Source organism: Peromyscus eremicus, chromosome 3, assembly GCF_949786415.1.
Source record: "Peromyscus eremicus chromosome 3, PerEre_H2_v1, whole genome shotgun sequence".
NCBI classification, from domain to species: Eukaryota; Metazoa; Chordata; class Mammalia; order Rodentia; family Cricetidae; genus Peromyscus; species Peromyscus eremicus.
This window is the reverse complement of record NC_081418.1, coordinates 102482119-102508047: the sequence shown is the minus strand read 5'-3', so window position 1 is coordinate 102508047 and position 25929 is coordinate 102482119. Positions and strand designations below refer to the sequence as shown.

Here is a 25929-nt window from a genome sequence, read left to right as displayed (position 1 = left end):
GGACACAAAAACTTGTTAACAGCCAATAGCACTAAACCTGTGCTGAGCCTAGGGATGAGTACACAGACAGCCTACCCTTATTCAAAGAAAGGACCATGGTCCTCCCAAAGGTCACTCAGGAGCTGAGCTGAACGACAAGGGACCCATGAGGAAATGAGTAACCCATATTTCCCCAAAGGAGCCGAAGCATGAAAGTGGGTTTGGGATTGATTCTTTAGGCCCTAAGGCTGCATGCATCTCTGGGCTCAATCACAGTCCCCAGGCTGGGCCAGCCAGGCTGCAGTTCTCCAGCAGGGCAGCAGGTGGCACCAGCCTCCAGCGGTGGTGAGTAGTCCAGGCATAGGACAGATGGGGTTGGAGACTGTTCTCTCCTGACTGGCTAGGCTTCTCTGCCCCTCACCCACATACCATCCCTGAGTCCCAAATGCAGTTAGTAGCACCCCATCTTTCATCCCATTTGGGGATTGTTCCACCAGCTGTGCCCTGGCTATCTTCTTAAGCCAATATAAATTTGCTTCCAGACCTGACCTGGAGACAGCTGGTAGATTCCCTCTTTTGCAGGCAGTAGAGGTCAGGAGCTAGAGTCAGAGTGCCTTGCTTGGTTCAGATCCCAGCTCTGCAGATTTCAAGATGAAATGCTGGTTATAAGAGAAAGCATGGGGGCCCCAGAGAGTAAGCAGATGTCAGCCAGGGAGTGCTAAATGTAGCCATGTCATTATATCTATGCACAGAAAGGACAGGTGGCCACCCCTGCTGGAACTTGGTGACCGTGGTCAGGGTCTCCCTCAGTTGCAGCATTAGGGTACTTGGTCCAGCACCCCAGCGCTGCCTCTTGCAAGCTGAGCACATTTGGATTGAATCTTAGGTTCCTAAGGCACCCGGCAGGTGCATGCCAGAGGCTCAGGTTGTGTGTGGTTGGAGTGGATGAGATGAGTGGGGATGCTCCACTGATTCTGCCTCATCCCTTTCTAGACAGGGTCAGACCTAAGTGTCAGTGGGGGCCAGGCATAAGTGAGGTCACATGGGCTTGGTTAAAGGTAAGAAGATTCTTTGCCAACCATGTTTCTCGAGTGTGATCCCAAAAGTTACGAGTTCAAAACATTTTTGAAATAGCTGCTGTCTGTCTGTCTGTTTCACCTCATTTCTCTCAGTGGAATTTTCTGGAGGCTAAATGCCATGTTGGCTAATGGAATGGCACTGTTGCCTTTGTGTGATAAAAAGGATGGCTCTTAGTTTTTGATGTGGTAAATATTGATAGCTATAGCTCTCGTGAACAATTTGCAGATCCTCAATAAAGAGTGAAAAGAAAGATAGTCATAGTGGTACAAACCTATAACCTCAACACCTAGGAGACTGAGGCAGTAGGATTGCTGTGTGTTCAAGGGTAGCCTGGGCAAAATCAATGTTAAAAAAAAAAAAAAGAGAGAGAGAGGAGCTTAAGACTGAAAAGTTTGAACAATACTTGCCTATATTGGAAAAAATAAAAATTTATGAATACTTGATAGGAAAAATGATAGATGATAGTTATTTCAACGTGGGACAAACAGGAATGGTGGGAATTACAGTGCTCAGCCACTCACAGGTCCCAGCCTTGATACCAGGTTCCAGGTACCAGGTTCCAGTGACTAGGCCGGTGGCTAGGCACCCAGGGTAGTCCAGGCTCTGTGATGAAGCCCTCAGTCCAGCCCAGCTGAGCCAGTGCCGGCTGCTGGCCTGGAGTCTCAGGATCTCCTTCTATGTCGGAGACCCTGCGGGCAATATCAGAAGTCAGAGACCTGGATGTCCCCGTGGGAAGGGTGAGAGCAGGTCTGAAGTGTGACCTCCCAGGCCTACCCCTGGGATGAACTCCAGGTGCTGATGAGGCTGCCACCTGGTGGTCAGTGATTGGAGGTTACTGCCCAGAGCTGGCTCCTGGTTCTTCTGTGCCTGGCTTCCAAGCATGTGCAAGAAGAGGACTTGGAGGATTCCAGACAGCACCTCAGAAGTTCCCCACAAATATAAAGAACAGCCCCATATGAGAACCTTTTATTCAAGCCTTGTGTCTCTCACTTATATAATGTTTACTTACATGGTTAAGTATTCAAAATATACCAGAGGACACTGGGGGATGTCCCCTCCTCCACGATGGGGACTGCAGCAAATCTTGTAATTTCCAGTGGCCGGCTCTCTCCTCTAGACTTCGCCTGTCATGGCTCAGTTTCTCATGTCTTATTCAACTTCCATGTTTATATAAGCTAGTGTATATAAGCATTGTTCCCCTCCTCTTTCTTTTGCCTTGCTGGAGCTGGGCTCCTGCCTCACCCAAGCTAAGCAAGTACTCTGTTGCTGAGCCGCAGCCCAGTCCCTCAGCCCCACCCCACCCCCCATTTTTTCAACATAGACTGGCAATGAAAACAGACACCGTCTGACACCTCGTGCAGCCCGCTGTTCTGGCTCAGCCCTAGGATGTAGGCATTATCACGTTTTATGTGGAAAGGGTTTGGAGTTCAGAGAGGTCCTTAATTTGCCCAAGCTGTACAGCTAGAAGACAGCGGAGCCAGGAATCAAAAGCAGGGCTGGCAGATGCCAGGTGCCCCTCTTGCTGGTTGTATCCCACAGAGCCTCATTCCAGAGCAGCCCTTGGAGTAACACTGTGGTCTCGTTTACTTCCTCACTACGATGACTCCCACTCTGCTTCTCTGTGGTTCAAACTTACCTGAAATAGATCTGTTGGGGTGAAGGGGGGGGGGGGCAATGAGTCCCACCACACGTAAAAGGCAGGTGCAGGGGGTGGGGGTGAGGGACATTGCTCGATTTCTCTCTCTTCATCTCCTGTCTTCCCATCATTTTCCAAAAGAGTTTTGTCAGGCAGCAGAGCCTTGGCCCCGGCTTCCCAGGCGCAGACACCTTGCTTGCTCCTCTAGAGCCTGGGTATCCTGTCCAGCTTTGCCTGGACCATCTGTACAACCCTGGGCAAGGGACTTAACCTCTCCACCCCCATTGCCAGGTTGAATGGGGATATGGTCAAGATTAGCTGAGGTCACATGTCATAAGCATTTAGATACCTTAGCTTTGGTTTTGTTGTTTTGTTTGCTGTTGTTTTTGCAGAACACCCCCACCCCACCCGCCTGCCCGCCCACCCACCCATGATAAGTTTTGTCCTGGAGCCACAGCCTTGGTTTTCTTTTGGCTTTTTTCTTTTGTTTATTATTCCTTTAGTCGTGATTTGAGATGCTGCAGAGATATCCTTGGCCCATGGTTCAGAAGGTACCATATGCCCTGCAGGAAGAAAGCAGCTCCTTCGGAGGGGCCCCAAGCTGTGGCCCCTGCCATCAAGACTATCCCGTTCCTCATGCCTCCTCTGTGGCCACTCTTGCTTGTGCCCACATTAAGAGGTGAGCCTGTGGCCAGAAGACACAGGCAACCCCATCCCTGCCATGGAGGTACTTGTAGCTCTTGGGTGGCTGGGTACTACTGTGTGACCTGGGGTCTTCTGCAGGTGTTCTGGCTTGTCTGAGCCTCCATTTGTCCAGTATTAGGAGAGTCATAGTTACCTTGAGTCTTCTGAGGGAGCACGCACCTTAGAAAACATGCCATGTTTTTCTAATGGCTGTGCTGGCTCTGCTGGTTCAGTTTTCATCCTGTGTGTGGAAGGCAGGTGGTCACCTGTGCAAGCCCAGCCACACACCAGGGCACCCTGGGAGCCACTAAAGAGAAAATGCACTGAGAAGTAGCCGTTGTCCCAGACCTGTGGGTCTGTGGGACAGTGGGTGACAGGCCAGTTACCCAGGATGGCTCTGTTGTCCGGCTCCTCTCAGTGTCCTCAAAGAATGGAATGGTATGGGATCCAGGAAGACAGCGCAGCCAGCCCAGCCTCTCTACTGGCTGTATGGTGTACTCAGTGTGAATTACCAGTAACCAGGATAATAGTCTCTGAGCTGATGCAGCTGGTGGCTGGCACGCTGAGCAAACAGTGTGCTAGAAAGCATAAATTGCCTTCCCAGCACTCCAGGGGGTCCAGCCCTGGATATCTTTGTCATTGAACGTAAATTACAGTTGATTATGAAAATTGCTAGAGACCAGAAGGGGCTGTGATTTGTGTCACTTGGAAGATGCTGGCTGCAGGAGTTGAGGGACTCCTTAGTGTATCGGGTGGGGGTGGATCTCTCACTAGCCCAAGGCCGATAGGCTTGCAAGGCTCTTGAGATTTCTCCCTAGCCAGCAGCAGGCCTGTGGTTAAATTCTAGCTCTGCCACACTGGCTGAACAGCCTTAAGGCAATTAATTTGGCTTCCTAGGATCTCCGTTCTTCCATAAACTGAAGAGTGGGTGCTGGGCGTGTTTCAGGGACAGCACAGGCCAAACCAGTACAGACAGCTAGCTGCCTGGGGCAGTAGCGCTTCTGGGGCCCTGAGTGCTGCTCCTCCGCTTGACCTGCAGGGGGCAGCAGGGGGCTGGGGCAGAGCCCAGTTCTTCCCTGCAGTGGATATGGGAGGTGGCTTTGGGCAGACCTGACTGTGCCATTTCTTATAGTGCATGGTGTGTGCTCAGATTTTCACTACTTACAGAGCAGAGTGCTGACAGTGTGAGATTCAGGTGAGCTTCCTGGTGGGCTACAGACTCCATACCAGGGGACACCCTGGAGGAGTCATTGTCCTTCCACTGCCCTCTCAATCTTCTGTTTGCTTTGAGACCAAGGTGTCCATCCGAGAGGACATGTCTTCAGGTGCCTGTCACCCAAACAGCTTAGTTACCTTTCTTGATTACATACATAGTAGCATTATTATATGTTCTTTAGCTAAGCTATCAAAGCATGTACGTGTTTATAAACTCCCCACCTGTGTCACATTCTCCTAAACAGGAGTGACCACTGTCCGGTGTGCACACCCAAGCATGTGCACACACCTCTTTCTCTTTCTGCTGTGCTGCATATGGAGCCCATAGCCCTGTGTGTGCTAAGCAAATGTTCCACCTCTGAGCCGCACACCCCCCCTCCCGTTTTCTCTATCTCAACATAATGCTCTTTAGCTTCCTTTTCATTTAGCGAGATTTCGTGAAGGTCAGTCCCTAACAGGTGTGAAAAGCATCCTTCTGTTGGATTGGTGGAGCAGCCTCCTGTTGGCTGGATTCTCCCCCACTTGCCTGTCTCCGGGCTATACAAGATGGAGCAGCCCTTCTGCAGCAACGTCTGGTTTTGTTGATTTCTTAACGTGTGAGCAGGCACTTCATGCCGCGTATTGCTTGAGGAGAGCTGTTAAACTGACTTTCGACAGAAATGATGCTGATGGCAGCTGGGCAGCTGCACTGTTACTGTGAGGAGCATTCCCCTGGGGATGAGGTGCACCCTGCAGCTGGCTGCCACTCCGCATGCACGTGTGACTCAGCTTACTGGCTGGAGGTGGCTCCATCACTTAAAAGTGTGTTTCTTCAGGAAAACTCACCTTCTGGGTGCCAAGGCCTCTGTTGATCAAATTGGAAAACAGGCCCCATGTTGTAGAATTGCTGTCAGGCCGATATGAACTCAAAGAACTGGATGACACCAAAAACTAGGCATTGTCTCCACCCCACTCACCCAGGCAAGCCTAAGCCTCCTGAGGGCAGGCCTGTGTCTGCCTCCTAAGAAGCCTAGGCAGAACATGCATGCCTTGGAGCAGCAGGTGGAGATAATGCTGGGGCAGTCAGTGAGCATGATCCGTTTCAGAGGTTCATGCCAAATGCGCCGCCGCCACCCTCCCAGGATCCCACCTCAGTCATTCCCAGCCCGTGTGCCAGGGTCACACTGGTCGAAGTCTTCCTCCCCACGGGGACAAAAGAAGGTGTTGTTTAAATCAATTACATAGAGAAGATTGCAGGGGGAATGTTAACCCACTTAAGAGTGGCTGGTGTCTCAGGAGCCCTTAATGGCATCCATTTGCCAGGCAGGCGCCCCAGCCCTTGTTATAAAGGAACACATCTATTCATTAAGCTGAGGCCGCCAGGCCCAGGCCTGGCACCACCCAGCCAGCTGCTTTTGGCCGTGAATTCAGTGCTTAGGAACAAACGGGCCTGCTCTGCCATGGCTCCTGAAGTGGGAGAATCAAGTGAGATGGTCTGCAGGAGGGCAAGCCTTTGCAGCTTTCAGATAGGTTTTTTTCCTAGATTCATTCGATTTCTCTGCCTGCTTTAATAGGCAGGTGAGCCCTTGTTTAGGTAAAACTGGAAGGAAAGAAATCCATGCCAACGGTGGCCATGGTGTCAGTTGACTTTATCTTGTTTATAAACTTCAGCCTGAGTGCTTACTTTCATGTTGGGCCCTCCTAGCACACTGCACTTGGGACCAGCATTTTTGGTTTCTCCTGGCTTTTCTAGAATCTGGGGACTCCAGAGGGGTGAAAGAATCGCTCAACAATATTTATTGACCACCTACTATAGACCAGAAACAGAGGTGAGCCAACGGTTTCAGAGCCTCACTCTGGCGGAGGTGACCACCAGTAGGCAAGTGCTAAGCAAGGTGATTATGGACCAGGGTGAACTAATTTATTCATTCCAGAGCCCAGCTATGAAGGCGCAATGGAACATTTAGCAAGCATAGACTTGGGACGCCAGCCCTGGGTTCAAAATCTTTACTCACTTTTGCTCTTAACTCTGCCAAGCCCAGATCTCTTTCCTCTGGGTCATGGTACACTTAGTCCAGGGCCTTCATCCAATTAGTATCTGGGGACTAGCTTCATGGTTAAGTTCATGATTGGAAGCCAAATGTCCCTAGCTTATCAGCCAGGCACTAGCTGTGTGTCCTTAGGTAACTTTCTTAAGCTCTTGTGTCTCAGTTTATCTGTGAAGTGAAGGCTTGCTGAGGATTCAGACTGATGGCTTTTGTAAAGTGTGAGTTGAGAGTTGTAACAGCTCTTGAAGAAGAGGAGAGGTGGGGAGAGAGGAAAGAGACCAGAGAACCTGTCCAAGACCCAAGATCACACACTTGACCATGGTGCTTTGGACCATGCCAAAGCTGTTGGGCCCCCAAGCTATGAGCATCACCACTGTGGGAAGCAGCCAGGATAGAAAGGATGCACATTCACTTTGCATGCTGGCTGCTTTTGAGTTCTTGCCCTCTGGGAGGTAAGGGTGGAGGAGGGGCGGAGCTTTCAGGCTCCCAGGTGCAACCTTGTACTGGCCCTGGCTGTGTGCAGTAGGGTCATCACTACACCTCCCAGGTGCTTTTGGACTGAAGATGCTATGGGCCCGAGGAATGTGGTGAGGCTGGGGTGGTTGTGGTCATCCTATACTTTCCCTGAATACCTGTGGTAGCTCCCTTCTACCACTCACCCAGGAGGGACAAGGAGCTAAAGTGAGTACTTTTGCTTGTTTGCTGAGGTTGTGGGCACTAGAATTGAAGTGTGCCAGGCAATGTGGTGTGGGTGTGTGTGTGTGTGTGTGTGTGTGTGTGTGTGTGTGTGTAAAGGACAGCTGGTGGCTGACAGAGGTAGCGGATGTTGGGCCCCTGATCAGCGGGAAGACTGGCCTTGAGCCATTTCCTTTGTCCTTGGACAAAGACTATAGTTCCTATGGCTGTACTTCTGAAGTCACAAGCCCATCCCGTGGGTTCCAGGACACCAAGCCCGTTCATCTGGCCAGGATATCAGGGGACCAGGAAAGTCGGGTATGCTAATAGTTACATGAGGGATATAGGGCACACAGGGTCTCTACCATCACCTCTTACACCGATGTGTGTCAGGGTAGCAGTGAGCACTGGGGACCTGGAAATGCACAGGCATCTAAGGATATCCTGGAAGAAGGACCATCTTGGCCTCTTTGTTCATGCAGGAAAGCCCTTCTGGTGCCTGGATTATTTTCCATAGCTCCTAGTTCAGGGCCATCCTTCATGTTCATTTAAACTTTAAAGGCTGTGGAGCAAGAGCCCCTGAGGTTCCCCTTATTCCTAAGTTTATCCTGCTTACCTTTCTTAGGGAGAAAGGGGAAGCCCCTGTGTGTAGGCTTCTTCTGTCAAAACTGATCCAAGTTTTGAAATGGGAAGTTGGTCCCTGTTAGAAAGACCTTTGTTTACCCGAGGGGAGTGTTTCTGTCCTGAGGGACATATTGCCTGGCTCCCCGAGAGGTCACACTCCAGACCTCTGGATCTGTCTCTCTTCTGTTTCTCTCTAGTTTGGGTGGTTTGTATTTGTTTGGTTTTGAAACAAGGTCTCATGTCATGGCTCAGGCTGGTCTCAGATTCAAAGGTGCAAGAGATCTTCCCGCTTCAACTCCTGAGGAGCTGGGACCATAGCTGTAGCCACTCAAGCTAGCTCTGTATGCCTTTTTCACTGCAGCCACATCACGTGACTAAGTTGCATTCCATGCCTGAGTTAGAATGGAGGGTTTAAAAACCATCCACTCTGGGTCATCTGCCCTACTGTCCAGGTTCCTGACTGTGCTACCAAGGCAGTGTGATACTGGTAGACAATGTAGCCAAAAGCCTGAGTCAATGACAGTGTGTCTAGTACATACCTACACAGTCCTAAGATTCCCTGTTCCTACATGAGGTTCAGGGAATAAATGGCTGCTGAGCTTCCCCCTCAGCATAGAGCCTGGCTGTGATAGAAGTTTCCAGCAGAGTGGTTAGTCACATGTTAATGATTAACAGGCAGCGGGGCAGCAGTTTGATTCTATAAAGAAGCTCCAGGTGATCTTCCTGGCCAACTGCAAGATACAGCCAGGTCAGAGCCTCACTGAAGCTCTAGAGATTGCTCAAGTGCCAGCTAGAATTGGGGTCTCTGTGGACCAGCTCTCGTGGGCTTGAAGACCTTGCTTGAGGTTGCTAAATCAACTAGCATTGCTCCAGTCCTTTGCAGTACAATGTCTTTTATTGACTTCTTCATGGTGGTTTTTACAAAGTAATAAGCATGATTTAAATTTTCAAAAATTTTAAATTGGCCTGAAGAGATGGTTTAGCATTAAGAGCCTATACTGGTTTAACATTTAGATCTTAAGAAATGCCATAATTCTAATTGATAATCAGAAACATAAATTATTTGATAGATTCAATTCCAGAAGAATTATGGTGATTAGTAATTTATTCCACTCATCTTATTGTCTCTTTGTCAAGATCTTTAATGATTATATTTTTGCCACTAGCCTTGGAATCATGCATAGTGTTTTATCCATATAAAATTTTTATTTCTTAAAAAAAAAAAGAGCCTGTACTGTTCTTGCAGAGGACTGGAGCTCCATTCCCAGCACCCATGTCAGGTGGTTCACAGCTTACATGTAATTCTAGCTCCAGGGAATCCAATGCCCTCTCCTGGTCTCTAAGGACACCTGCATTCATGTGTACATATCTACACACATACACACACACACACACACACACACACACACACACACACACACACACCTACCTACCTAAAAAAAATTAATGTTTTTAAAAACTATCAGAGGTCAGACAGTGTAAGACTCTTCCTCTTTCCCACCACTGTCCCAGCCAGGCTTCAGGTGCAGGGGCCAAGGACACTCTGGGATCCCCAGGTCCCCTTCTCATGGTAACCATTGGTACCTCTTCCTTGTGTCTCTTGTAAATAATGATATGGGAGGGCTGTGGTATGGCTCAGTGGTGGTGTGCTTGCCTAGCATGTCCCAAGCCCTGGATTCATCCCCAGCATAACAGAAAGCAAGCACAATCTGTGTTGTGTGACTGCAGTCCTGTGAAAGCATGTTCATGTTCCTATCTGATGAACCACAACATGTTTTTTGACCTTCATCCTATAATGCTACATATATCTTCCAATGCCCACCCCCCTCAATCCCTGGCAGTGTCACCACAGCCAGAGCATTTGCAGTGCCATAGCCACTGTCTGTTTAGTGTAAGCTTCCATTGAGGGGTCAGGCAGTATGGCAGAATTCATTTCTGAGAATTAGGATTAGGCTTGTATGTGCACAGACTACTTGACCTAGTCTGTTGATTTCATTGCTGTCTTCCCCAACAGGGTTTGTGTTCTACTTTGGCAGTTCCTGTCTAGGCACAAGTGCTGGTTGGATGAACAGATTTCACTGAGTGGCTGGGGCGAGTGTGAGTCTCTCCTGGTTGGGATCTGTGATCCTTTTGGGAAGGGCTGGATGGTTTTGCAGGCCACATGTCTCCCTTGTAACTATTTAGCTAGTTAATGCAATGCATGAACGTGGCTCCCTTCTAATAAAACTTTATTAAGACAAAGACAGACAGCAGGCTGGATTTAGGTCTCAGCCTGATATATGTAGGGTGGCTGGCTGCAGGAAGAATAGGGCCAGCCCATCCTCACATCTATGACATAGCTTACTCACATAAGGAGGGAGGGTGCGGTAGAGAAACTGGAGTAAAAGGGGGAGATTCTGCCTTGGATAAGGGGCTAGTCTGATGGCTGTCTGGAAGAAGGGACATGGAATTTGAGTCCCAAAGTCTCAGTCATGGACCAAGCAGAATAGGGGGTTAGGAGGACTGAGGAAAGCTTAGCAGTAAGAAGCTTACCATTGCTTTCTGTTGTCAGGGCAGACAGGAGGGAGGGAGTGGGGGCAGTGCTAGAGAGATGGCCTATGGCCAGGCCACATGAGCCTCAGCCAGATGTAGGGAGGAGCTGAGCTTCACCCTGACAGCTTGGGATGTCACATGTCTGGCCATGGAGAGCAGGGAGACTGTCAGAAGCCAAGAGGATGGTAATATGTCGGGATTATGGTGTCTAAAACAGGCCACAGCAATCAGCTCAGGACTAAAACCCAGGCCCAAACTGTGGAACTAAACATTCCCATGACTTTGTTGCTTCCTGCATCCCTTAGAGAGGCTCCTACTTATCCCTCAAGGCCTAGTCCAAAATGTCCCCATTATTGTGACCTTTCCAGGAGCAGTAACACCATATTAGGATATACTTGTTACTACAGTGTTTTCTCATTGAGGCCTGGGAAGATGGGGACAGAGTGCATGCTTCTTAATGCTGGGTAAATTTAGACAGCATATTGAATCAACTAGGGTAGAGATGTCTGATGAGCTAACACTTCGAAGAAATTGAGACTCTGGGGGCTACGAAATTTGCCGAAATGGCGGGAGTAACAACTAATTCTGTCTGGGCTAGTCATTTCTGCAGAAAAAAAATCAGTGTTCCTCATGTCTGCCAGCCAGGGCTTCCCTTGTTCCCATTCACCGTCATTTGTTATGAATCTGCCAGGCGCTGGAACACGATTGAACCGTGTTCAGGAAGATGAGTTCAGGAGACAGAGGCATTTGGTTTGCAGGGACTCACCCCACCACCATGCCACTTGCTCATGGGGAAAGCTCACCTCATCTAAATCCCAGCCTGAACTTTGTTGCCAAGACCAGCCTGGCCGGCTGTGTGCCCTGGATCTGGGAGGCGTGCCTGGAATTCCTGGTGGATCTGGATGGTGAGGCTGGAGCCTGCTTCCCCCAAGTTCCTGAAGCAGGGCCTGGGGGATCCTCTTGATTCTATTTAGTGTCACCTATTTTTAGAGGGCAGCTGGGCAGAGTTGGGAGTTTTCTTCTGGTCTCCCCACAAGTAGCTACTACAGTCCTGTCTCCTGCCACCTCCCTACCTCACCCTAGCCAAGCAGATGCCAGATGTGGCCACTGTGTCTGTGCATGGGAACTTTTGTAGCCTTCTGAAGTGAATGAGGAGTGGTACTACTTCACATTTTTATCTATACCTCCCTAGTGGCAGGCGTCTTTCAGTGTTTTCACGGGTCATTGGTTATATATGCTTGGCAGCAATGTTCATTCCTATCCTTTTTGCCTTTTGCCGAAAATCAGCCTTCTTACTGATGAGCAAGAATTCTTTATGGGAGACAGACACTAGAGCATTATCAGATCTGATATGCAAGTATTTCTTCCCTCTCTAAGATCTCTATTTATTTTGATCTAGGGCTCATGGCATAGGGCCCAGGCTGGTCTTGAACTCAGGATCCTCCTGACTCAGTCTCCTAGGTTCTGGGATTACACAGACTTGTGTCACCACATACAGCTGATGTATTTTTAACATTGCCAATGGATGTGTACGAGATGCCTCCACATTAGTAGTGGCTCCTGCAGCCTCTCCACTCTCCTCAGGAAATGGTCTTGCTGAAATGGTCTTGGGTGTTCAGGGTGGGTGTTAGATTTGTGTATATCTCCCTGCTCTCTCCCTGTGTATGTGGGCCTTCTACCAGTGTTGGTACTGCACCTTGCCTGCCTTATGTGTAATAGACAAACATACACTAGGGAATCAGCAAGCTGTGAGAGCTTGTAGATGGGGTAAGAGCCGAGCTGAGGAATGGCCCTCAGCTCCAAGTCTCCTCAATAGTGAATGGGGCCCGAAGTAACCCCACCCACTTCACATTGTTGCCCACTGGCCCCGGTACCAGTAAAGCCCTCTACGGTGCTGATCGTTATTGCTTCTAGTGTGTCACTAGCCGCAAAGGGTATGTGGGTATGTTTGGAGAGAAACAAATCTCTTTCCACCAGATCTGGGACTGGCGCGTCAAAGCCCCAGAACCACTTGTTGCTCCTCTGTTTGGGAGTGCAAAGTTTTGTACGCTGAAGCCAGTCAGGATTGGCGCAGATTTAGGTTTTCGGCGCGTTCTACCTGTTGCGCTTACACGTGGGGAACACAAGGGCTTGGCAGTCCCGCACCCGGTGCTGCAAGCCTGTGACTCCGCTGCTGCGCTGGCAAGAGCAGAATCTACGCTCCTCCCGGAACTCACGGCTCTGGCCACGCCCCCATGCGAGCCCCACCCCCGCCCTGTGGCCCCGCCCCTCCCGACCACATTCCTCCGGCCGGACTTGCGCTACGCCAGGCAGGCGGCGGCGGGAGGGTCGCACTGGGCCGGCGTTTGGACTCTGGGACGTAGGGCTGCGTGAACCCACAGGCGCAAGCCGGGGGGACTGGCGAGGGCGCGTGGCTAGCGGACGGGTTGTGGGGGATCAGCCCCGGGGTCCGGCGGCCGCGGGGGCAGTCGCGGGCGCGCGGCTCGGCCTGGGTCCCCGGTCGCCGGTCCGGGCCGCTCCCGCGGCAGCCGTCATGTGGTGCCTGCACTGCAACTCAGAGAGGACCCAATCCCTGCTGGAGCTGGAGCTTGACAGCGGGTAAGGCCGGCCAAGCAAGAGCCGAGGGAGGTGGGCCCCGGCCGGGGCGGGGTCGCCAGTGGTGGGGATCCTATGTGCCAGAGGGGGGCTGCGGGGATGGGTGTGACTGTCAGGGCAGAGCGCCCGGCCTCCCTGCCAGAAGCGGGTCTGTGTTAGTGAGGGTGTATAAGGAGAGAAGTGGGTTGTGGGCACAGGAGTTCTGTGGGGATGAGTGGGAAACTAGATTCCGCGTGTGTGTGTGTGTGTGTGTGTGTGTGTGTGTGTGTGAAGGGCAAGACAACAAATGGCCTGTAGTCTGTGTCAGGAAGGGTACCCACTTCTGCCTGTGTCTTGTATCTGATTTCAGTGCACAGGGTGCCGGGGTCTTTCCCTACAAGTCTGATGGTTGGAGACCCTGGGTCTATCTGCATTATGTATCCACTCTGTCGGGGAGATTCCAGCAAGGATGTGCTGTGTGTGTGTGTGTGTGTGTGTGTGTGTGTGTGTGTGTGTGTGTGTGTGTGTAGATACTGCACACCTGGCAGGCCACCTGGGTGGGTGCTGGGGTGCCTGGAGTTTATGTGGCTGCTGTTTTTGACCAAGTACAGATGTGAGTGGGGCTGCTAGCTGGGACTGTGGGTGTTGTTTACCTGCTGGAGTGAAGCTTGTGCCTGGTCCAGGAAGCAGTCTGATGGTTCAGAGAAGCTGGCCACTCTTGGTTTTAGGGGTCTGTGGGAGGCTGTCTGAGTACCCTAGGCCTGTGTTTATGAAAAGAGAGAGAGAGAGACTCTGTGTGTATGTGCTAGGAATATTGATTTCCTCTTGCTTGGCAGCACAGCTGCCCCTGAGCTGTTTGCAGGCCCCTCCATGAGCAGGGGTGTGGGGCTGAGGGGATTTGTTGACAAATGGACTGGGCCTCCCTGGGGGAAACCCACCTGGAGTCCTTTAATCTTTCATTTCGAAATTTCCCGAAGCCTGCCTGGCAGTTGCAATGAAAACATGAGCGTATTCTGCAGTACCCTGTCCCCACCCCAAGCATGGGGTTCTGGCCTGAAGCTTCATGTGGGGCTGTGGGAAGGGGGGCCATCTCCCAAGACCCAGTACTTCCAGTATCCGAGGCAGAGGCCAGGCAAGCTGCAGCTGCACAGCCATCTGCCTAGAATTGTGGGCTTCATTTGGGATCGGAGGTCACAATCAGATCCCACAGGTGGTCAACACCCTGCACACTTCCTCAGCTGTCCCATCCAGTGTTTGATTTCCTGTCCTGTTGTACCAGCACCTTCATATTGCTAGAGAGCAAAGAGCCTGGGCCTGCAGTCTCATCAGTACTAAGATTCTTGTTTACTAAGTGCCTAGTGTATGTATACCAGCCTCTACCCTGGGGACTAGGGGCACAAGAGTGAACATAGTTCAGAGTTGTGTTTTTAGTCCTCATGCAGCCAGCAGTATAGGGGTGACCATGTTCACAATGTGACCACGAGAAATGGGTCAGCAGTTTCTGGCCATACTTCTTCTCCCCTAGACCTGAAGGGGATGAGGGGTTTTTCCTTCTCCTTCATTAGAATCTCCCTAGTGTCACCACTTTATCTGGTATGTCCATGGCTGCCTCCACTGTATTTCTGTCCCACATCCATTAGCAGAAGTTGCTCTGTGTCTCTGATGGAAGTCTTCCAGCAGCAGGGGTTCCTGCCTAGATCCTGGATCTGGATTGCTGGTTGACAGCTGCTCTGAAGCCACAGTGGGGCCAGGTGTCCTGGAGAGCAAGGAGCCCTGCTCAGGTGTAGCCCATCAGCCACAGAGCAGATGGACAACCCCCCACCCCTACCCCATTGGTTTCTAAGGAAACCTGGAAGGGCTGGAGAGACTCATGGGTGTTGCGGAGACTCATGGGTGTTGCGGAAGCTGAGCTAGGTGCTCCTTTGGCTACAGAGCCTTCCTCGGACTGTCTTCCATCTTACCTATAGTCCTTTCACCTGGCCATCTTCTGCTTCCTAAACTCAGATAGGAGCCAGCATGTTCCAGAGACTTAAAGAACTCCAGTCTCTGTGCCTCCGGTCACTCTCAGGCTGGCACACTATCCTGCATGCACAGTCTTTTTGAATAGCGTGGGCCACATGATGCTTCACCGTTTTTCCACATCACAGCAACACAGGATTGTTTACCTTTGTTTTCTAAAAGAGCACAAGCAAAGGCAGAGAGCCCAGTGGCCATACCTGGACCACAGCAGCTCAAGGGGCTCAGGCCCAGATGTTATGATAGGGAGTAGGCCTCTGGAGGCCCCTGCCAGGACTTGAGGCTTTCGTTCAAGGAAGTCGGACTATGAACTAGTTGTGCTAATATTTACACAGTTTCGGCTTAAAACATGGACAAGACTGACAGCTGCATGGATGAATAGCCTGATGACTGGGCAGATGGGTGTTTGTGGAAGGGATTGGACAAGCAAGCGCTCAGTGTGTGTGTGTGTGTGTGTGTGTGTGTGTGTCTGTGTGTGTGTCTGTGTGTGTGTCTGTGTGTGTGTGTGACGTGCATACACGTGTGTGCAGGCACATTTCTCTGGCTACGTTCTGCAGACATGGAATCCTGGCTTGCTGGAGTATCAGGAGTCCAGAGCAGCTCAGGGCAGCAGGAAGATGGCATAGGTAGACAGTTCTTTCAAATCACAGCCTACTTTGTGAGTTTATGCAAGTTACTATAGCCCTCTGGGCCTCAGTTTCCCCTTTAATGATAGAGTATGAAAGTAGTACCTGGCAGGAACTTTGCAGGTATGGGTGGCCTTCCATGACTGGCCAGCCCTGGAGCCTCCAGTCTGCTGTCCAGTTTGTCCAAGTCAGCACTGTACACTTCCCAGCTGCCAGTGACCCGCTGTGTTTTCTTCCTTCCTCTTTTGTAAATTTCCTTTGAATGATGATGACGTGTGAAATATCCGCCCAGTAAGCACAGAGGCAAGGCATCTACCAAGCTCTAGTGGGCTGGGACTGGGCCATGGCTGGAGGCCTGGGAGAGGTTCCCTGTGGAGGTGTGTTTGTCTGAGGAGTGGAGGCTCAAGGCTGTTGAGCGTGATTTACCCTGAGTCCTGAAAAGCAGATTCTAATGACTTTAAAGGCCATTAAGGCTCTTGAAGAATTAATTGCTGTGGCCTTAGAGGATCTGACTGATTCACTGCGGGAGCTGCTGCAGAGAGAAAATTGATGGCAATTATGGGGAAAATATGGCACAGTGCCAGCTGGGCTTGTCCCAACTCTGGCTTCTGTAGCGGTACCCTTACTGAATGATGACCCATGGCATGTGCCCATACCTAGCACAGCACCTGGCCCGTGATTAGATTGACCACTGCATCCAGGAATGCAAGTGTGAACAGTTATAGCATGCTCTCCTGACCTGGAGGAGGTTGACCCAAGGGGTACTCAGCCCGGGATTGCCTGTGTTCTTTCATTCCCCTGACACCTAGTGAGCACCTCCTTGGCCAGGCCTTGAACTGATAGAGGAACCAAGGTTGCTTTGTATGTGACAGAGTCTTGACTTTGGCCCCTTCCAGCTGAGCAGTTCTGGGTATGTTGCCTCCCCTCTCTGAGCCTTGATTGTCTCACCCATGAAATGAGACTCTGACCGTGAGTGGGTGTGGGGGTGAGATGAGCAGATCTGCCCAGAGCCCGGTGAGTGGTTGTTATGGTCACTGTCCCCTTTTTTCCCATCTGGGACAGGACTGTTGGATTAAAATGGTCCCCACCATCTTCTCTTGTTCTATGCTGAAGTGGTTTGGGGACCCTACATCGCAACACTCTCTGAGGCCACTTGCTTACAGTTTGTTGTCTGTGTCATTTGTACATGGCCACAGCGTCTCTGCTTATCATGGAAGTGGCATCCTTCGCATTTTATTCCCTTGGTGCAAGGTCTTTTGCCACAGTGACAGTTGAGTTTGAACTGAAGGCACTCTCGGGCTTTCATGAGACTTCCTCCATGCTTGCAAAGCTGCGAGACTCACTGCATTTGCTTTCCCTTTTTGTTCAAAGGTCAGCTCAGTAATAGCCACACGGCTGTGCATAGCAGTGGTGTGTATGTATGTGTTTCTTCATTTAGGAATACAGGCTTCTGTGCTTCATTTCAGATGTGGGGAAGAGGTGCAGAGTCCCCAGCCAGGGAAGACTGAGCTGGGATTTGCACCCTGTCTGCCTGGCTTCGGGGCCTGTGTGTACCACAGCCAGGATCTATTTCCTCTGGGATTAATTCATGTCTGGCAAAATGTCACTAGTGTAAATAGATCTGGTATCCCCTGGTGTCTGGATTCCCCAAATTTTCCCAAGTGCCCCAGCCTGTACCCTGGTCTGTGACAATTTGCCAGGCTTTCCTGACGTCTTGTCTCTTTCCCCAGCGACCACAAGAATGGACCCTACAGGGGCTATTTTTTATTTTTTAATTTTTTTTATACTTTCATCGTGTGTGCAGCCCAGCTACAGCTATGTATGGTCTGGGGGCTCGGGGACAAAAACTGACTGTCCCCTGATTCACTGAGGGACCAATCCAAATACGGCAGGCTTCCACATGGTGAAGAAACCCGTGGCTTCTGACATGAAAGGACAGATGGCTGTGGGCGGTGAACTTAATCCCCTGGAGGGGAGGAGGATGGTTAATAAACTGGAAGATTGGGAAGAGGCCCCAGCTGGAAGCAGCCTCTCATGCACACAAACAGAAAGGGTTCCCCTAAATTGCCTGCTGCCCACTCTGTGTTAGAGTCTGTCAGCAGCCTGAATACATTCTCCAAGAGACCTGCTTTAAAAGTTAGAAGTGTCTGGTACTTTATTTCTCATTTGACTGCAGGCTGGGTGGTTTGGACACTCAGATGCAGGGAGAGCCTTTGGACCAGAGCTTGTAGTCCTACTAAGTGCTTGCAGACAGTGGCTATAGTTGTCATTACTCTGGTGGATTTATTGTTTGTGTGTGTGTTTATTAATAAACTTTGAAGGGTCACCCCTCTCTCAAGAGGAGACCGCCTAGACAGGATTGGCCCTCACTGGATCCCCCCCCCCTTTTCTGGCTTCCTGTTTCCACCTCTGTGAAGACCCTTGCAGTCACCTGTAGATGAGTATGCTCCTCTTTCCATTTGTTGGAAGCAGAGTTGTTACTGGACCACCTGTGCCCCAACTCACAGCCTCAGCTCTGCTCCCCACTGTCTCTGTGATCTGATTATATCCCATAGTCTTTCTGTACCTCAGTTTCCCCATGTATAAAGTGTAGATGATGACACGTGACTGTGGAGTAGCTGTGAGGACAGGAGGCACTGATTCACATAGCACTCTGTAGAAGTGACAGAAAACAGTAGTGATAGATGGTGGCACTGAACTGAATAGTCAGGCTGGTGTGACTCCCCAACACTAGACTAGGATAGGACCATGTTTCAGAGGAAATGTCTTCGTGGCAGGAGCAGTTAATTTTACTTTCTGGCTACAGAGAAAACTAGGTTTAAAAGAAGGAGCCTAGGGGAGGCAGAGGCAGAGGCAGGTGAATCTCTGTGAGTCCAAGTCCAGCCTGGTCTACAGATCAAGTTACAGGACAGGCTCCAAAGCTATATAGAGAAACCTTGTTTCTAACAAAAAGGGGGGCAGGGGAGAGGCAGACATAACAGTTAGAGGCCAAGAACTGCCATGCTTTGACAAGGCAGAGTGGGATTAGGGCAGAGCAGTAGGAAGTGCTGAAGGTCCACAGACTCGTGTTTCTGTAGTACTGTTGGAACTTCTAAGATGCACACAGAGATGAAGGGAATTGCTTTGCCCACAGATTGGAAAGAGGTGGCTTGCCATTCAGCTAGGGTGAAGAGGGAGGCTTGGCCTGCATGCTCTATGGGGCAGAATCCTAAAGCCAGGGATACTGGGCATTGCAGACCTTGAGGAGAGTACCCAGTCCAGAGGCAGATGGAGTAGGGCTGTGGTGCCTTGGGCTCAGTGAGTGGCCTATGTTGGGTGGAGCTTTGGTCCACTCTGGTGGTTCTGGTCCTGTCGGTGCTGCTTCTGGCACCTGAGGCCCAAGGCTTGGGGCTTGGCTTCAGTCCTGGCAGGGGGCGGGGGCTCCTTAGCCACACCACCACCACCACCCCAGGTTGGAAGCAATGTCAGTGGCTGAGGATGGCAATGAGAGTTGTAGAAACCTGCCAGAGTCCCAGATCTGCCCCTTTCTAGATGTATTACCGAGGCAAGTGGTCACGGTGCTGAGCTCCTTCTGCCTTATCTGTCAGCGGGGGCTGTGCAGAGAGACGCAGCACGGGTATCACACACAACAGGTGCCCAGTCTGTGACAGCAGGAAAGGAGGAGGGTGCTGGGTTTAGGCAAAGCCCCAACTACTTCTAGTGGATCTGATGTTAGCTCAGGCTTGAGACTGGGATGTGGCCAGGCAACAGAATAAGAACAACACAAGCTGCACTCCAGGGCCCTTGAGTTTCACACACTCATTGGAACTGCCCATGAACACTGTGGAATTGCTGCCATCATTCCATTTTACAGGCAAGGAAACTGAGGACGGGTGGAAGTAGTGAGCTTTGCTGTGTACAGGCAAGGCTTTTTGGTTGGTGAGAGCACCTCTGGCCCTGCCCTGGCAGTGTGGGGATTCGACACACAGGCTTAGAACCCTGGGTGAAGATGGTCAGAAGAGTGGAGAGAGCAGCTATGGAGAGACCAGAGTCTATAGGACCCTTCTGGGTCCACCCAGCCCCCCATTGACTGTGGGGCTCCTGAGTACCCCCATGGATGGGTGCTGGGGTGCACTGCCATTTTGGAGAGGATGGAGGAGGCTTGGGTGTCCAGTGGTCCTGCCTCTCTGGACCCGTTTGCCAGCCGTGGGAAGTTACCTGTTCTTTCTCAAGATTGTCCAGTGGGTTTCAAGACAGTATAGGGTCAACTCTGTACTCACCATGACAGGAGGGACAGGGGAATCAGGCAGGTGGTGGGAGTTCAGTGCCTGCTAGCCCCTCTGTGGTTCCTGTTAACGTGTTTGAACCCAGCCATCACACTTGGTTGCGGTGTGATCTCCCAGTGGGTCCCCAAGCTGTGAGTCCTGGTGGGATTGGGAATGGGGAATGGCTCTCTGCTACTTGAAGCAGACTATGCAGCCGCACCGGCCAGCTCAGGGCCCCTCTGGGCCTGACTGCTCCGTCAGAGCTTAAGTGTATGCACTTTGAGTTTGTTCTATTTTGAGACCAAATGGCCCCAGAGGGCAAGAGACCTTGATGTAAACAGCAAGTCTTAGTAAGCCTTTACTATTGAAATTTTCTTTCTTTTTAAAAAAAGATTTATTATTTTTTATGTGTGTGAGTGTTTGCCTGAATATATGTATGTGCACCATGTGTATGTGTGGTCCCCCCGTAGGCCAGAAGAGGGCATTGGGTTACTTGGAACTGGTTTTGTAAGCTTCCATGTGGGTGCTGGAAATCGAATCCATTTTCTCCACAAAAGCAGCAAGTGTTGTTAACTGCTGAGCCATATCTCCAGCCCCTGTTAGAGAACATTTCAAATGTCTACAGAAGTAGAGAACAGTATTAATGATTCCCATTGGGCAGTTCATCTTATTGCCATCTCTTATTTGGAAGCAAGTTCCTCTGACTTTCATTCTGGGACTTGTCTCATGGTCTGCCTTGTCCTGGCCTTGGAGATATGCTCTCCCTAGGATGGGTGCCTTGCACAGCTCCTAGCCTTGCTGGCTCCATTCCAAGAACCTTGGGCTTGGGCTGGCTTCAAGTTAGTGATGTCCTGATGGCTGACCCTTTGGGGAGGCCTGGTGTGTGGAAGAGGCTGTGCCTATGGTTGTGTACAAGACGTGTGTCCCTGAGAGTGAGGGCAAGGAAATGGGCTCTTGGCTGCTCCCGTGACATCTGTTCACTTTGGTTCTCAGCTGAGTAGTGTAGCCTGCTGTGAGTCAGGCTGTGGCTCTTGCCTCCCTCCTCTTGGTCAGCCTGTTGTTTCCTTTGGCACTCACTGCCTTGTGTCAGGGTCCCTAGCCTTTGCACAGCCCCCTTCTCCTTTATCCAGGATTTCTGGTTCTACCTCTCCTGAGGAGTCTGGCGGTTACCTACAGCCCAAGTCCTGGAGAAGTTCTCTGTCCCACTCCCCCTGTCAGAGTCTGGCCCGCTGAGGCTCCTTTGACACCGCCTTTAGCCTGCACTCTTGGGAGCTGGCCAGCCCTCAGTGCTAGGTTTGGAGCCTAGCACACAGTAGGTCCCCAGTGATGAGACTGGCACACAGTAGGTGGTCTAGATGTTAGTTACTGTCATTTTTATGAATATCTTACGACTAACCCTGGCTCCTGCCACAGTTCTTGGCACATGGTGGGGGGTGGGGGGGGTGGGGATGCAGGACTCCACCAAGTTTGGTCAGAAAAGGCCCAAATGCCTCTGGCTCTGGGTGTGGATGCTACTGATTCCACAGGGTGCTCCCCTGCCTGAGCCTCCTCCTGGTGCAGGTTCATCATCTCTCACCTATTGCCAGGGCGTGATGCAGGGATAAGACTCCCAGACGCACCTCCTGGCCTGCAGGCCCCAGTGGAGGGTTGTGGGTGTGTCACTGTGAGGCCCTGTGTGGTCAGTGGTATTCTCACCTTGTTCTGTTCTGTTTTGTTCTGTTTTCGAGACAGAGTCTTACTACATAGCTCTGGCTGTCCTGGAACTCACTGTGTAGCCCAGGCTGGCCTCAAATTCACAGAGATCCACCCCCCTCTGCCTCCCAAGTGCTGGGATTGAAGGCATGCACAACTGCTCCCTGCTGGTATTCCTACTTGATAGCTAAGAAGTGCGGGCCCAAAGAGGCCCAGTCCCTGGCCTGGGGCCACAATCCCTTCCTGAGGGGTATGCAGTCACTGGGAGAGAGCCTTGTGTGCCAGTGATGTGGGGAATCAGGAGTGGTACAGTATGCCTTTCTGGGTTTATGGGGCAGATGAGGGTCTCAGGAAACTGAAAACACAGTAAGATCCTGCTGGCTGCTGTGCCCTGAGTGACTAGAAGTAGTGAGCTGGCCCCAGAGGGACCCAGGTGACATAGGCAGGGAGCAGGGAGCAGCCTAGTCTTGGAGGGTGGTCCACACCCGAGTTGGCACACCCCCTCCCCCCTCTGTGAGGCCTATGGCATTGGTTAAGTTTCCACCTCTCTTTGTCTTGGTTTTTTTCCTCCACAAAATGGGAAGGAAGACAGTCTGGCTCGTCTTCAGAAGTTTGTCAGTTGCAATATCCAGGTACTCCTCATTGTAAGTGCTGGGTGGTCAGTGTGTGGGTCCTCAGTTGTGATACACAATCCCTTGGATGAAATGCTAACTGTGGTGGACTGCCCATGCGTCAGGCGGGGCAGGAGCCGTTTGCTGTGCTTTCTGCCATGTACTTGGGGCCTCTGGGAGCTGCACCCCTGGTGACAGGGTGGGCCAAGAGGCTGCCTGTTACACAGGCCTCTTTCTCCCTGGCACAGCCCATACTCTTCGGGGCTGGCCCCTAAGCCTGTGCCTCCCCCCAGCCCTCCCGGGGAGTCCCTGGGGCCCAGCCTGGCCCTGTCTGCTGGAGCCTGCCACAGAGAGCTGCTTTATTTAAGTCCATTTTGCGCGTATGGAAATAACTAGAGGACTCTGTATTTAATTTGGCTCAGCCGGGAAGATTTTTGGCTCTGTGTGTGTATGTGTATTCTGAAAAATCTTTCTGAGCAAGCCCTGGGGTCGGAAGCTTGTGGTCATCTTTGTGCATTCAAAACCAACAAGAGCCGCCCTGCTAGCTGGGTAGGCTGGCTGAGGGAGGGCTGCGGGCAGTGGCCCATGAAAGCAAGGGGGAGGGGAGAGGGGGAGGCTAGATAAGAACACGGTGGCAACTGTGGGGAACTTTGCTCCTGGACCCAGCAGGGAGTGACTTGGAGTGAACAGAGCTGTCCCAAATCTCCAAGATGTGTGTGTGGCTCCAGAGCCATCAAGGGCTCAGCTGGGTGGGGCAGCATGGGAGCATTCTTCCTGTCCCCTTTCTGTCCTGGACAAGTGGAACAGAACCCTGGGGCTGAGCCCTTCTCTAGTCAGTGGCACAGGGCAGGACAGCCCAGTGTGGGAGCTGTTGTTGGCAAGGCTTGTCTTTGCTTGACCTCATGTTCCCAGTGGTCAGTGGTCGGGGCACTAGCTAATGTGAGCCCCGAGAGGTGTGGTCACTTGGCTCAGGTCATACAGCACTTCACCTGCTCAGCCCTGGGTACCTCTGGAGCTTTGAGATGTCATCCCAAACATGGACTGACATTCTCAGTAGGCAGGGCAGGCCACCCTGTCAGTTTGAAATATAAATACTGCCATCTGATGACTTCTTAAATTGTGTCCTGATTCTTTGAGGCTCAGACACAAGACTGCCTGATACAGAGGCTTGCTGGCTCTCATGACCTACCATGGGTTGTGGTCAGTGTAATGAGGTGGCCTTTGTGGAGTCTGAGAAAACCACACTCTGAGGACTCATAGAATGCAAGGCCTCAGCTTCCCGCCATCCCTGCAGAGCTCTGATGTTTTTGAGCCTTTCCCTGGGGACTCTGCCTTCTGAATTATGCTTCTTGGGAATGACAAGTAGGCCCTGAATTTTAGCCTTACACAGATCTCCACAGACAGGAAGGGAGTGTGAAAGGAGTAGAAGGCTAGGTGTGCCCTCAGAGGCTTCCTATGAGCAAGGACTGCCTAACTTCACAGCCAGGTAGATAGGTCTTAACCCTTACCCTGGCCGTGGTCTAGAGTCTCTGGAAAGGCTGCCCGCTCTAGGTTTGGCCACAGGGGGCCATTAGTGTAAGCTTTTCTCTGAGTTTAGGCCTGTGCCCTGTTTGGTACTCTGGTGCTGAGATGTGGGACAGCATCCTCAGGCATGATGGGGCTTTCTGCAGAATGATAGTGGTGACTATGTGAGTGACACCTTGCCAGACTGACGTCTGGCTGAGCTTGATTGCAGGGTGTTTGCGTCTGCCCCAACTCACCGAGAGGCTCCTGTCCCCTTTGCCAGCTGGCTCACTTCCCAAGTGAGGGTGTGTGTTGCCAGCCTGTGTCAGGAACTCTACTCCTACTGCATTTGTCTAGCCTGCTAGGGCACAGCTCCTGAAGGTATCTTGGGTTTGTGAGAAGCAGTCCAGGGCAGATTCAGTGGCCCTGAAGCTGAGCCCAATGTATCCTAGAGAGTGTGTCTGCACTGTCGTCCATACTTAGAGACTTGAGGCTCAGGAACTATGCTATGATGTGATGGGTTTTTGCCTATATAGAGTCTATGCATTTCCACAGTGGAGCTTCCTAGCCTGTGTGTGACCAGCAAGCCTCCCCGCTGCAGGCTTCCCACCCATGAGAGGCGGCATGGGGGATGGAGGATACACCAGACCATGTCTTTATCTATTTTGACCGCATTGTGGCTTTGGCCCTGCCTATTCATTCACTGGGCTCTGGGTCAGAATAGCTGGTCCTGCTAACTCAAGTCCTTCACTGTCACCATCATTCACCCATTTCACCTGCTGTACCTAGTCCTACTTGGGTACTGGGGTCATTTTGTGAACAAATGGAAACCTCTGTCCTCCCATGGGGAGAGAGCTCAGGAGATCCCAAGCAGTGGTAATTGTAAGTGTCTGTACCCTTTCCTTCCCTCACTCCTGCATGCTATTGAGGGGGTGCTCAGGGCTAGATTCCTGAGACACCTGTACTATTCACATGGATGCCAAGCCTTCTCTGACCCTAGGCTAGGGACAGTTTGTGCACAGCCAGGACCCTTGTGTTCCTTTTGATGGGAGCCTCTGAGATTGTAGATGGACAAGGCTGGTTGGTTTCAATGTCTGAGGCTGGCTCAAAGCCTAGGTTGATCCTCAGAACTCTTTGGGAGCAAGCCACTCCAACAGAGCCAGGGGGTAGTCCACTCTGCCCCCCACCCCATGCACCCACTCCTGCCTACAGTGGGAGGGAGGGCTGGCTCGGAGGCCGGAAGGATGACCAGCCTTCTAGAACATGTTGTTGACAGGACAGGACACTGTGAGGGCCTGGCTTCAGGGTCTGGGTCAAGGGACACGGAGCCCTTTCTTCCTTCCCTGTGGTGACGGACTGATGAACAGACTTGTGTGAGCTCAGCTGCCCAGGACATTGAGGAAACAGTTCCGGCTCAGCCTGCCCTCTGGGCTCCCAGACACCCCGCATGAGGAAGGGAAACTGAGACTCAGAAAAGGCTGGTGTTCAACCCTGGGTGTACAACTCCACCCCAGAGCACACTGGATAAAGGAACAGTTGTCGGGAGGGCAGGTGCCATGCTGACCTGGGTGGGGCACATGGACAGGCTGCTAGCCATGCCTCCTGTTAGCCTGGGGCAGCCCCAAACTGACATCTGTCTCTGCACACCAGAATGGCCCCCGAATGGCTCAAGAAGCCCCCAGCTCCTGACCTCTGCTCCTCCTGCCGCCTGCCTGGCTCTGGGCGGCAGCTGACAAGTTGGGGAAATGCTGAGTGTTAGTTCAGTAAGCAGAGCTCTAAAAATAGCTGCCGCTCTGAAAAGCCCATTGTTTGGAGACCCATATTTTTCTACATATATAAAGGTGGCTTCTGGCGGCCTGCGTGCGGGCAGTCAGAGAATGCCACAGGCTGTGGGCTGGAGTGGGGCTGCAGCCTATCTCTCTCCAGCTGAGACCAGTAACAAGTGAGCAAGGCTATGAAGCTGGGGCCAGGCCAGCATCCCCATGAAGGTGGTGGCTGGGTTATACTAGAGTAGCCCCAAGGTATCTCAAGTGCTCAGGACACCTGTGGTCACAGAGACCGTGAGTCTTGGACCCCACTCTCTATAGCAGGCATGGGCCAGAGTGATCCTGAACTGCCCAGTGCAGTGTTCATGCTATATCTTGTTGGGGTATGGAGGGGTGGGCAGCTGGCTGGCCTCAGAGAGCCCAGCCCTGCCCAGAGCCCTGCTTC

General features: G+C 51.6%; 1 protein-coding gene across 6 annotated transcripts in view; it reads left to right on the top strand.

Moving 5' to 3' along the window:
* Iqsec1 (IQ motif and Sec7 domain ArfGEF 1) overlaps positions 1–25929 on the top strand; it is a 222466-nt gene that overhangs the window by 152006 nt on the left and 44531 nt on the right. The window contains exon 1 of one of the 6 annotated variants that reach the window (XM_059258190.1): positions 12945–13050. The exons of the other annotated variants lie outside the window; for them this stretch is intronic. Coding sequence (XP_059114173.1) covers positions 12986–13050 — 65 coding nt within the window. The 5' untranslated portion in view covers positions 12945–12985. Of the gene's footprint in view, positions 1–12944; positions 13051–25929 lie in introns of those variants that run through there. 6 annotated transcript variants of the gene reach the window in all.